General features: G+C 19.8%; 1 protein-coding gene across 11 annotated transcripts in view; it reads left to right on the top strand.

The window, feature by feature from the left end:
- The window catches only part of LOC122512628 (potassium voltage-gated channel subfamily H member 6), a 240637-nt gene that overhangs the window by 137949 nt on the left and 88371 nt on the right, over positions 1-14317 (top strand). For 9 of the 11 annotated variants that reach the window (XM_043628562.1, XM_043628564.1, XM_043628566.1 and 6 more), the window contains exons 6-8: positions 2583-2745; positions 7632-7700; positions 13845-13969. In XM_043628562.1, coding sequence (XP_043484497.1) covers positions 2583-2745; positions 7632-7700; positions 13845-13969 — 357 coding nt within the window. Of the gene's footprint in view, positions 1-2162; positions 2319-2582; positions 2746-7631; positions 7701-13844; positions 13970-14317 lie in introns of those variants that run through there. The other 2 variants (XM_043628568.1, XM_043628561.1) reach the window with 2 other exon arrangements.

Here is a 14317-nt window from a genome sequence, read left to right as displayed (position 1 = left end):
TTTAATTAACATTTCAGTAGTAATTTTCATTAAAAATGAAAATTTTTGAATTTTTAGAAAATAAAGCAAAAAAATTTTACTGAAAAAAAATGTTCCGTTAACATTTTTACGAATTTCTTTAATTGTAAAATTATTCAAAAACATCAATAATTTCTTTTTTAACTAAATTTTTGATTCTTATTATTTTTCCACAGGAATTAAGACATTCAAAAATTCCAAATTCAAACCTTTTTGAAATTAATTTTTGGGAAATTACAATTATTTCTCAACTATTAAATTAAAATTCTTCAAAAAATTTTTAAGAAAAAAAAAAAAAAATTATTGAAATTATTAATATATTATATTATTATATTATACTATTATATTATTATATTATTTATTATTATTTAAATTATTTAAAAATTTTTTAAGAAAATTATTTATTAAGGGCATTTGAACCTTGATGACGTTACACTTTGTGCAAAGCATGTGTGACGTCATCAAGGTTCAAATGCCCTTAAATTCAATTATTTTTTAATTGTGAAATGAAAATTCATTGAAAACTCAATGTTTTGGAAAATTATATTAAAAATTCAATTATTTTTTAATTATGAAATTAAAATTCTTTAAAAAATCAATTTTATGTAAAGTTGTTTTTGTAAAATTAAATTTTTTTTTCAAGTATTAAATTAAAATGCTTTTAAAAGTCGATGTTATTGAACATTTTTTTTTCTAAAATTCAATTATTTTTCAATTATTAAATTAAAATTCATTGAAAAATCAATTTTTCAGAAAAATTTTTTGGAAAATTCTAATTTTTTCTTAACTATTTGATTAAAATACTTTGGAAATTTAATTTTTTGTTAAATTGTATGTAAAATTCAATTATTTTTCAATTATGAAATTAAAATTTTTCAAAAAATCGATTTTTCAAGAAAATTATTTATTAAATTCAATTATTTTTCAATTATGAAATGAAAACTCTTCAAAAAATCGATTTTTTATAAAAATTATTTATTAAATCCAATTATTTTTCAATTATGAAATGAAAATTCTTTGAAAACTCAATGTTTTGGAAAATTATTTAAAAAATTGAATTTCTTTTTAATTTATAAAATTAAAATTCTATGAAAAATCGATTCCATGTATAAAATTGTTTGTAAAATTCAATTTTTTTTAATTATTAAACTAAAATTCTTTTAAATGTCGATTTTATTGAAAATGAAAATTTTTGAATTTTTAGAAAATGAAGGAAAAAATTTTATTAAAAAAAAAAGTGTTTTGTTACATTTTTACGAATGTTTTATAATAATTTATAATAATTAAAAATTTATGAAAATAATTTAATTATTGCGAAGAAATTTATAAAAAAAAAATTTGTAAATAATTGAATTCCTGTGGAACTTTTATTATTTTTGACAATAATTAAATGTTTGTGTACGCGATTTTATTAAATTTTTTTTTAAATAATTGAATTTTTCTCGGAAAATTTTATTAAAATAGTAGATATTGAAAATAATTGAAATTACGACAAGAATTTTATTGTCATTTTTGAAAATAATTGAACTTTGGGGAAAATTTTTTTTTATTTACAAAGATAATTGGAATTTTGACGAAAATTTTTTTTTTTAATTTTAAACATAATTGAATTTTATGAGAAGAATTTTATTACTTTTGAAAATAATTGAATTTATGCAATATAAATTATTTTGCAATTTCTCCAAAATTGAATTATTTTAGTGTTTTCAACAAAAATTTGAATTTAAAATTTTTAAATTCTATTATTTTTAAAATTGATAATTTTATTTAAAAAATGAAGTAAAATTGTTGTTAGTATTAATAATAATTATTTCTAAAAGTTAGTAAAAGCAATTTAATTAAAATTATCGTAATTTAATAAAAGTAAAGAAAAAGTAAATAGTACATCTTAAAATAAAATTTTGTTTTTAAATAGCCCGCCCTTGAAATTAAATGTACCACTGACTTTCTCGCAAGCGGTAATATTTTTATTGGCAAAATATTACAAATAGACAAAAAAGTATGCTACATGAATGTTTGGAAACTTCTTTATCGACAACTCAACCTTGTAAAAGAAAATTTTCAATTTTTTTTTCACCAACTACCCAACCTTGTTACAATTTTTATTTTTTTCATCTACCCAACCTTGCGAGATAGAAAAAAGTATTTTTTTATTCAAAAAACAATTTGATAATTTACGAAATTACTAATTATAGGATTTAAAGAATTTTAAGTTATTTTATTCTGTAAATAGTGTTTAAAAGGTGAAATTGGAATTTGTTGAAATTACCATTTTTTTAGATATAAATACAAATGAAAAGGTAAGAAGTTAAGTTAAAGCGAGGGGCAAAAAAAAAATTATAGGTTATGTTCGTAATAGTTTTCTACCGGTTTTTTTGCATTTATTGTTTTTATTTTTATTATTTTTGTTTGTATTATTTTTATTTTGATATTTTTATTTTGATTATTTTTATTTTGATATTTTGATTATTTTGATTATTTTTATTATTTTTATTTTGATATTTTTATTATTAAAAATTTATTCTCACTGAGAGTAAATTAACGAATTTTTGCCTTATTTTTAGATGTCCCAAAAGTCTGGAATTTGGGAAGGACCACAATCATCGTCAGCTGAACAGGGACCATCGCGAAGTGTTTCACACGCGGCGAGTCTGGATGCGATTTCCAGGCGTGTTGTCAAAACTGAAACAACGAGGGTCCCATGTCGTAGTCTCACCTGTAGTGTTCGTAAGTCTTCAATTTACCTTCTATATTATTATTTCTTTTCCCGAACAATTTTATTTATTCTTTCCCCCTGGGGGGAGGGGGTGGGGAAACTTTGCAAAAGAAAAAAACAATTTTTTTTTTCTCGAAATTTATTTGTCAATTGGAATATTGAAAAAATTATTTAATATGTGTTTCCGTCACACTCTGTTTCCGTTAGCAAAGTAAAAAAAAATTCTTATTCTTAAAAGAAAAAAAAATAATAGTAATTAGAATAATAATAAATAATAAGTAATAGTGTTAAATTAATTTACTAAAAAGAAAAGAAATAAATTTTGTTTTCAAAAAGCCCGCCTTGAAATTAAATTGACAGCGCCACTGACTTTCTCACAAGTGGTAATACTTTATGGCAAAATATTGTAATAAAGCGCTCTCATTTAATTTCAAGGCGGGATTTTTGAAAACAAAATTTATTTCTTTTGTTCTTAGTAAAATAATTTAACATTATTACTTATTATTTTTTTTTAAAGAGTAAAAATAAATCATTGTTCTTATTTTTTTAAAAAAGAATAAGAATAAATTATTATTCTTTTTTTAAGTGAAGAAATTATTAACTTTTATCACGAAGTTGAAAATAAAAAAAAAATGAAATGAAAATTAAGAATAAAAAATATTTTAAAATTTAGATTAGAAAGCAAAAGGAAAAAAAATTGAGCTTGGAATCGAAGGGGAAAAAAGAATTTAAAGTTAGAATCGAAGGAGAAAAAAAATTGAGGTTAGAATCGAAGGAGAAAAGAAAGGAATTAAGGTTTAATAAAGAATCAAATTGAGGTTACAATCAAAAGAGGAAAAAATAAATTGAGTTTTAAAATAAAAAAAACAAAAGAAAAAGAAATAAAATTGAGAGGATATAAAAAAAATTGAGGTTAGAATCGTAAGAGAACGAAATTGAACGGGGAAAAAAAATCAAGGTTAGAATATCAAATGAGAAAAAAAATAAATTTAGATTTAAAATAAAGAAAGAAAAATATTGAGAGGGAAAAATAAAAATAAATAATAAAATAATAAAAAATAAAAATAAATTGCGCGGTAAACAAGACTCATCCGAAAATTAAATCCAAAAACAAATATGTATTAATTATTTAATTAGTTAATAAGTTAGATCGTAAGTTAGTAAGTAACTAAGTTAGATACTTTTTTAATTAGTAACTAAAATGACTAGTTACATATTTACTTTGTAACTAACACTGTAAAAAGAACTAAATTCGTTACTTACGAAGTTACTACCTAACTGAGTTATAAGTTACTTACTAAATTACTAACAAACTTAAATGCTAATTAACTTACTAACAAACTTAGTTACTAAATAATTATCTTACTGACATAGTTACTAACAAACTTAGTTTCTACTTAACAAGTAACTGACTTAATTACGAACTAAATAAGCATCAAACATAGTTACTAATTAACTTAATAACTAAATTAATTACAAAATAACTAACTTACTAACTTAGCTTCTAATTACATAAGTAACTTACTAATTAGTTAGTGTCTAGGTTAGTTAGTAACAAAGTTAGTTAGTTATTTAGTTAGTAACAAAGTAACTTAGTCACAAAGTAACTTAGTCACAAAGTTAGTTAGTAACAAAGTAAGTTAGTAACAAATTTAGTTAGTAACAAAGTTAGTTAGTAACGTACTAACAAAATTAATAAATAACATAGTCATAAGGTTAGTTAGTAACTCAGTAACAAAGTAACATAGTAGCAAAATTAGTTAGTAACTTAGTAACAAAGTAACTTAGTCATTAGGTTAGTCAGTATCTTAGTAACAAAGTAACTTAGTAACTCAGTAACAAAGTTAGTTAGTAATAAAGTAACTTAGTACAAAAGTTAGTAACTAAGTAACAAAGTTAGTTAGTAACAAAGTTAATAAGTAACTTAGTAACAAAGTTAATAAGTAACTTAGTAACAAAGTTAATAAGTAACTTAGTAACAAAGTTAATAAGTAACTTAGTAACAAAGTTAATAAGTAACTTAGTAACAAAATAACTTAGTAACAAAATTAGTTTGTAACTTAGTAACTTAGTAACAAAATTAGTTTGTAACTTAGTAACAAAGTAAATTAGTAACAAAGTTACTTAGTAACAGAGTTAGTTAGTAGCAAATTAAGAACCTTAGTAACAAAGTAACTTAGTTAGTAACTTACTAACAAGGTTACTAAGTAACTTTGTTACTAAGTTACTAACTAAGTTACTTTGTTACTAAGTAACTAACTAACTTTGTGACTAACTAACTTTATTACTAAGTTATTAACTAATTTTGATACTAAGTTACTAAGTAACTTTGTTACTAATTTACTTTGTTACTAAGTTACTAACTAATTTTGTTACTAAGATACTTTGTTACTAAGTTACTAACTAATTTTGTTACTAAGTTACTAAGTAACTTTGTTACTAACTAACTTTGTTACTTAGTAACTTTGTTACTAAGTAACTTTGTTACAAAGTAACTTTGTTACAAAGTAACTTTGTTACTAAGTAACTTTGTTACAAAGTAACTTTGTTACAAAGTAACTTTGTTACAAAGTAACTTTGTTACAAAGTAACTTTGTTACAAAGTAACTTTGTTACAAAGTAACTTTGTTACTAAGTAACTTTGTTACAAAGTAACTTTGTTACAAAGTAACTTTGTTACTAAGTAACTTTGTTACTAAGTAACTTTGTTACAAAGTAACTTTGTTACTAAGTAACTTTGTTACAAAGTAACTTTGTTACTAAGTAACTTTGCTACTAAGTAACTTTGTTACAAAGTAACTTTGTTACTAAGTAACTTTGCTACTACGTTACTATGTTGCTAAGTAACTTTATTACTAAGTTACTTTTTTTACTAAGGTACTAAGTAACTTTGTTACTAACTAACTTTGTTACTAAGTAACTTTATTACTAAGTAACTATGTTGCTAAGTAACTTTATTACTAAATAACTTTGTGACTAAGTTACTAACTAATTTTGTTACTAAGTTACTTTTTTACTAAGGTAGTAAGTAACTTTGTTACTAAGTTACTAAGTAACTTTGTTACTAAGTAACTTTGTTACTAAGTTACTAACTAACTTTGCGACTAACTAACTTTATTACTATGTTATTAATTAAATTTGTTACTATGTTACTAACTAACTTTATTACTAACTAACTTTGTTATTAAGTTAATAATTAACTTTATTATTAAGTAAATTTGTGACTAAGTAACTTTGTGACTAAGTTACTAACTAATTTTGTTACTAAGTTACTTTTTTACTAAGGTAGTAAGTAACTTTGTTACTAAGTAACTTTGTTACTAAGTAACTTTGTTACAAAGTAACTTTGTTACTAAGTAACTTTGTTACAAAGTAACTTTGTTACTAAGTAACTTTGCTACTACGTTACTATGTTGCTAAGTAACTTTATTACTAAGTTACTTTTTTTACTAAGGTACTAAGTAACTTTGTTACTAACTAACTTTGTTACTAAGTAACTTTATTACTAAGTAACTATGTTGCTAAGTAACTTTATTACTAAATAACTTTGTGACTAAGTTACTAACTAATTTTGTTACTAAGTTACTTTTTTACTAAGGTAGTAAGTAACTTTGTTACTAAGTTACTAAGTAACTTTGTTACTAAGTAACTTTGTTACTAAGTTACTAACTAACTTTGCGACTAACTAACTTTATTACTATGTTATTAATTAAATTTGTTACTATGTTACTAACTAACTTTATTACTAACTAACTTTGTTATTAAGTTAATAATTAACTTTATTATTAAGTAAATTTGTGACTAAGTAACTTTGTGACTAAGTTACTAACTAATTTTGTTACTAAGTTACTTTTTTACTAAGGTAGTAAGTAACTTTGTTACTAAGTTACTAAGTAACTTTGTTACTAAGTTACTAAGTAACTTTGTTACTAAGTTACTAAGTAACTTTGTTACTAAGTTACTAACTAACTTTGCGACTAACTAACTTTATTACTATGTTATTAATTAAATTTGTTACTATGTTACTAACTTTATTACTAACTAACTTTGTTATTAAGTTAATAATTAACTTTATTATTAAGTAAATTTGTGACTAAGTAACTTTGTGACTAAGTTACTAACTAATTTTGTTACTAAGTTACTTTTTTACTAAGGTAGTAAGTAACTTTGTTACTAAGTTACTAAGTAACTTCGTTACTAAGTGACTAACTAATTTTGTTACTAAGTTACTTTTTTACTAAGTTACTTAGTAACTTAGTAAAAAAGTTACTTAGTAACAAAATTAGTAAGTCACTTAGTAACAAAGTTACTTAGTAACAAAGTTACTTAGTAACAAAATTACCTAGTAACAAAGTAACTTAGTAACATAATTAGTTAGTAACTTAGTAACAAAGTAACTTAGTAACTTAGTAACAAAGTAACTTAGTAACAAAGTAAATTAGTAACAAAGTTAGTTAGTAACTTAGTAACAAAGTAACTTAGTTGCTTATTTATTTAGTAACTAAGTTAGTTAGTTACTTATTTATTTAGTAACTAAGTTAGTTAGTTACTTATTTAGTTACCACGGAAAGTCGAGTTTATCGCGTATTTTGGACGCGTAAATAAATAATTTAGTTTTAAAAATGAAATGAAATTTGAGAGCAAAAAAAGAAATAAATTGAAGATTGAATCGGAAGAAAAAAAAATAAATTTAGAATCGAAAAAGAATAATTTAATTTTGAGGTTAAAAATCGAAATAGAAAAAAAGTAAATTGAGGTCCCCTTGCGCCTCGAATCTGTAAGAATATTTAGCCTCTGCTATCCTTCTCATAGCTGTACTGTCAGGGTAGCGGAAATCGATCTCCTCCCTCGTTTCATCTCTGCCATTCCAAAATCAAACATCAGAAAAATATTCTAGTAGCGGGCCGAGGGAGCGAACTAATCACCCTCGAACGAAGGCCAGCGACTGTTGATAATCTCACCGAAGGTAAAATACAAAAAAAAACAAAAAAAAAACAAAAACAAAAAAAGCAAATGAAAAAATGAATTTAAAAAATTAAAAAACAGCAAGAAATACTCGGTGTTACCGACCGAGCGCTACTTACCGAGTTTGCACCCCTTTCTCTCTCTCTCTCTATCTTTCTCTCTACTTTTCTTACTTACCATTTGCTTTTCGCTTTTATCATGATATGAGCTTATCACTCCAGAGATCCTTCAGGTAATTCTCTAGTTTTTGATTATAATTTTACTTCTCTGGAACTGAGCTTGCACTTTTTGTTTAACACTTTTAAAATTAACACGAATTTTTACATTAACTACTGTATAGAAATTTTTAGTTTTTACTTTTTTTTATTATCAAACTCTGTTTTATCGACGTAGGGTAATTTTTTCAATTGGAAAAAGTTCCAGAGAAGATTTACTGGAGTTTTTTTTTTATTTAAAATAGTAAAAAAAAGAATGAGTAGTTTTTTTTTTTGAATTTTTATATTAAATTTGAGATGAAAATTATTATTAATGATTTTTATGGAGAAATAGAAGCTTTCTCGGTCGGCCTGTAAAAAAAACAATTCGAGACTGGAGTTAAAAAAAAGTTGAAATTTACCCCCGGAGACGATATCAACAATTTGCTACCTTTTTTTTTTTATTAAAAAGCGAGGTAATTAACCTACAGTTGGTAACTTTGTTGCTAACATTTAAATTAAAAAAACAGTTTTCGATTTTAGTTTTCTAATTTTTTTTACTTATTTTAACTTAATTTTAATTTTCAACTTTTTATTTAATTAATATTTTAATTATTAAAACAACTAATTATTTTTGTCTATAATTTTATCAACTATTCTTAAAATTGACAATTATTTTTATATTCATTAATTTTAGGACAATAATTATTAATAATTAATTATTCTAACATTAGTTAACTATAATTATTGTAATTATTAATTATTAACAATTGTTGTCTTGAAAATTAATAATTATAATTATTGTAATTAATAATTATTAATAATTAATAATAATTAATAATAATAATAAATATTAATAATTATTAATAATTATTGTCCTAAAAATTAATAATTATAATTATTGTAATTATTAATTATTTTTTTAATTACAAAAACTTATTATTTACTATAAAAATTATTAATTACAATAATTATTAATTCTTAATAATTAATTACTTTCACAGTTTTCAATTATTATTCTGAATAATTAAATTTTTTATTTATTTTTTACAAACATGTTTTTTACTTATTTTTCTAGAAAATATTTTTTAATTCTTTTTCCTAAAAATATTTATTCAAAAATCAGTTTTCTCCAAAAATTATTTATTTAAGAAAATCTTTATATTATTTTCTAATACAAAAATTGTTCTTTTACATTAATTTTGTTGAAAAATAGTTTTTTTTATAGAAAAATTTTTGTTTTTGTATAAAACAAATTTTTTTCAAATTGGTTTTTTTTTATTTTTTTTTTATTTATTTTTGTAAGTAAATAAATAATTACATTTTGTAAAAATTATTTTTCTTTTAGAAAAAATTTCATTGTTTATTTAATTATGTCAAAAAAGAAATTTTTTTGAATAATTTTATCAAAAAATAAAGACACTGATTTTATGAAAAATAATATTGAAAAAAAAATTTAAATAAAAAAAATTGTTTTTTTTTCTATAAATACAGTTTTTTGGAATACCAAATTTTTGAAAAAAATTTATTTATTCTTCTAAGGAATGAAATTAATTTCTTGTCATAAAAATTTGTTTTAATTTTTAAATAATTGTTTTTGTTTAGAAAAAAATTTATTTGTTTATCATTGTAAATAAATAAATAAATAAATTTCTTTCTATAAAAATTATTTTTTTAGAAGAATTGTTTTTTAATTAATTTATTTATTTTTTGTGAAAGAAATAAAAATATTGTTTTTTTTTAGAGATTTTTAAAAAGAAACTTTTTTGTTAATATAAATAAAATTTATAATACAATAATAATAATTAATAATATGTTATATATAAATATAATTAATATAATATAATAATAATATAATAATATAATAATTAATAATTAAATTTATAAATTAAAATTAATATAAACTTAATTTGAATTTTCCCAGAATTTTTCACGAAACTTTGTTTGTTTGTTTTTTTTTTAAACGGAAAATAAACATTTCTATAGAAATAATTATCCGAATAATAATTTAACGAATAAATCAGTTAATTAATGCTCTGAATATTTAATATTCACGGTAAATGAGTAATTTAATATTGAAATATTTTGCCGAGGCCAATTTTATTCACATAGAGGTAAATTGTATAAATATTAATAAATAAAATATACGTTTTCGATGGCAACAGAATTAACTTTTTATTATACAAAAATAGCCAGTTGCTTTATTTTCACAAGCGGTGCGCAATAGCTGAATTTCACGGCTTTTATTTCAGTCGTCACAATCGATTTGAACGTCAATTTTCAATATTCAGATCAATCTCAAATAATTTTTATTTTTCTCACACCTATCATTATAAAGTTTATTTTTTTTTTTCTTTTTCGAAACCAAGAAGAGAAAAAAAAATTCTTAAGATAATTTCAATTTTCGATATTTGACTTATTTAGGATTTTATTATATTTTTTTTACTGTTATTATTGTTATTATTAAAATTAAATAACAATTGTTATAAAAAAATTAACAGTAAATACTGTTAATTTTTTAATAATAATTTTTTTTTAATAACAAATTTTTAATAATTTTTTGACAATAGTTATTAACAAATTAACAGTATTTACTGTTAATTTTTTAATAACTATTGTTATTTTATTTTTTTGTTATTATATTTTTTTTACTATTTATATTATTATTATTATTATTATTATTATTATTGTTATTATTATTATTATTATTATTATTATCATCTTTTTTGTATTATTATTAATATTATAATAGTAATTATTATTAATAATATTATAATAATTATTATTTTCTACTATTGTTATTATTATTACCTTTTTTCTAAAATATTTTGAATCGTTTTCTACAATTTTTTCTGTAACTATTTTTTTTAGTTCATTATTTTTTTTTTAAATAAAGAAAACATGAAAAAATAAAAAAAATATTTTTAGTTAAAAAAAAAAGTTTTGAGTTCATATTTTTATTTAAAAAAATTATTGTTAATTAATATTTTTAGTTTAAAAAAAATATTGTTAATTTATATTTTTAGTTAAAATAAATATTGTTAGATATTTTTAGTTAAAAAAAAAATTTCTGTTAATTTATATTTTTAGTTAAAAGAAATATTGTTAGTTAATATTTTTAGGTAAAAAAAAATTTTTTTAGTTAAAAGAAATTATTTTTAGTTAAAAAAACAGTAAAAATATTTTTAGTTAATTACTTCCTTAAAAAAAAAAAAAAATTTTTTTAAAGTGAAATAAAAAAATGAAAATAAAATAAAAATAATTGAAGAAAATAGAAAAAAAATATTAGTGCAGTGAATTTGTATCAGCGCATTGTACAAAAAACCATTTCTATCACAAAACAAAATCTCTGATGCAGAAAAATTGTAGTACTTAGTGATAGCAGAATGTAATGGCCATTTAAATATACAATTTCTATTTACGACTGTATTAAAAAACATTTTTTCAAAATCAATATAGAATATTTACTTTTTTTCACAGGTATGCAGCTTCTAGAGCTATCTAAAACATTAGTCTCTTAATTATCTACTGTATATACAAATATACTCATCTTTGTTCTTTTACATATATCATAAAATACTTACACAAGTCTTTATTGACACACTTTTTTTTAAATGCTTTATACTAATGATAATTCGAAAATTAAACTCTGACTTGCATTAATAATTGTGCATTTGAATTTTCTGTAACTAATTTCATAGTTTTTCGGTAATTTTTTTCGAATTTTTTATTTTTTAGTATTTAGTGTCTTTTTTAGTATTTTTTTAGTATTCTGTATTTTTTTTTGTTTCGTATATTTTAGTATTTTTTTTTTGTATTTACTTTTTTTAGAATTCTGTATTATTTTGTTTTTTCATATATTTTATTTTTTTTGGTATTTTAGTATTTTTGTAAATTTTAGTATTTTGTAAATTTTAGTTTTTTGTGAATTTTAGTAATCTGTAAATTTTAGTATTCTGTAAAGTTTAGTATTCTGTAAATTTTAGTATTTCGTATATTTTAGTATTCTGTATTATCTTAGTATTCTGTATTATTTAATTTTTTTAATTTTAGTATTTCGAATTTTTTATTTTTTTAGTATTTTTTATTTTTTAGTATTTATTTTTTTTTTAGTATTTTTTATTTTTTTAAAAGTATTTTCTACTTTTTTAAAAGTATTTTTATCTTTTTTTTCCTTATTCTGTATATTTTAGTACTTTTAATTTGTCAGTATTTTGTATTTCTTAGTATTTTAGTATTTTGTGTTTTTAGTATTTTCGTTCAATTATTATTTTTATTTTTTTTAGTATAATACTGTTTTTTTTTTATTTTTGTGTTTAAACTAAGTTTTTACTTTATTTTTGAGTATTTTTGTTTTCTCAATATTCTGTATTTCTTAGGTCTTTTAGTACCTATTTTAAAACTATTTTTACTTTTTTTATTTATATTTTTTTAAATATTTATCGTTTTTTTTGTTCTTTTCAAATTTTGTATTTATTACAGTATTTAACAAATTATTTTTTTTAGTATTTTTATATAAAGAATTTATTTATTTAAAGAAAAAATTAGTTAATGAAAATACTGAAAAAGAAAAATACTAAAATAAACTATAGGAAATACTATTTAAGAAAAATACTGAATTACAGGAAAATACTAAAAAATACTATAGAAAATAATATTTAAGAAAAATACTAAAAAAACAAAAATACTAAATTACAGAAATACTGAAAAATACTAAAATATTCAAAAACTCTTTGAAAAAATACTAAAATACTCAAATACTAAAAAATACTATAGAAAATACCATTTGTAAAAAATACTAAAAATGTAGAAAATACTTAAATACCAAAATATACTTTTTTTTGTTTTTAAAGTTTTATTTATTTTTTAGTATTTTTATTTTCTCAATATTTAGTATTTTTTAGGTCTTTTAGTAACTATTTTAAAACTATTTTTACTTTTTTTATTTTTAAAAAAATATTTATGGTTTTTTTTATATTTTTTCAAATTTCGTATTTTTTAGAATATTAAAAAAAAAATTTTTCTAGTATTTTTATATAATAATACAATTAAATACTTGTAAACAATTTATTTATTTAATGAAACAATTAAATACTAAAAAAAGAAATACTAAATAGAAAATTGTAAAATACTAAAAAGTACAAAATACTAAATTCTAGAAAATACGAAAATAGTAAAATAGTAAAAAATACAGAATACAAAATTCTTAAAAAGCAAAATACTAAAAAAGCAAAATATTAAAAAATGGAAAATACTAAAAAAGCAAAATAGTACAAAATGAAATTGAAAAATATTTTAAAAATACAAAATACTGAAAATTACAGAATACTAAAAAACTAAAATATCAAAAAATACGGAATACAAGAATTTTTTTTTAAGTAAAATTTCTAGTTTTTTTTTAGAATTTTTCTGTTTTTTGAATTTTTTTTGTTTTTTTTTTAATTTCGCATATTTAGAAATTTTTCCTTGTCATTTTTTTTAATTCTCGAGTATCTATAAATTTTTAGTATAGAAATACCTTAGTATTATTATTATAATTATTATTTCTACAGATACTAAAATTATTTTTAGCTACTAAAAATATTATTTTTTTCCCTAAATATTTAAATTATCCAATGAAATATTACATATATATATAATAATTACGCATAAATTTTATTATTTTGTTATTGTTTTTATTAAAATGAAAAAAAAAACAAAAAAACGTCAGAGTTTATTTTTCCTGGCAATAGCCAGAAAAATTTTTTGTTTTTATAGATAACATAATATTCTCACACAATTTATTTTTGTTATTACAAACAAATTGTGCGAGAATATTGAGAAAATTGTTCTATTATATATATACTTTTACTTACACATATACACCAACACCTAATATTGATTTTATTTTACAATATAAATAAAATTGAAAGAGGAAATGAAATAAACTTTGATTTTCTTCTTCTTTTTAGCGGCAAAACATTCGAAAATTTTTCCTGGTGTTGCGTCGGAGAGTGATTTACAAAAATGGCGAACATCCAGAGATCGAAAATCGCCATCGCTCAGTCAAATGGGTCCCGAATCGCTAAAACATAAAGTACGTCAAGGAGAACAAATTTTTTGACTATTTTTTTATTATTATTATTTACTATTTTTTTTTTTTCTTTATGCAATTTACCATTTTTCTTCATTTTTTTTTATTTTGTAATTTATTATTTGCTAATATTTTCATTATTACTTTTTGTATTGTTTTTTTAAATTATTATTATTATTTAGGTACTAAAATAAAAAATTCTAAAATAATGAAAAAGAAAAATACTAAAAATACTATAGTAATTACTAAAATATAAAAAATGGTAATTAAGAGAGAAACTAAAATACACGAAAATATTAAAAATTAGTATAGAAAATACTATTTAAGAAAAATACTAAAATACCCAAAAAT

Source organism: Leptopilina heterotoma, unplaced genomic scaffold (genome assembly GCF_015476425.1).
Source record: "Leptopilina heterotoma isolate Lh14 unplaced genomic scaffold, ASM1547642v1 Lhet_123, whole genome shotgun sequence".
In the NCBI taxonomy this organism is placed as follows: domain Eukaryota; kingdom Metazoa; phylum Arthropoda; class Insecta; order Hymenoptera; family Figitidae; genus Leptopilina; species Leptopilina heterotoma.
The sequence above is the reverse complement of the archived record's forward strand: the minus strand, read 5'-3'. Positions and strand labels throughout refer to the sequence as shown.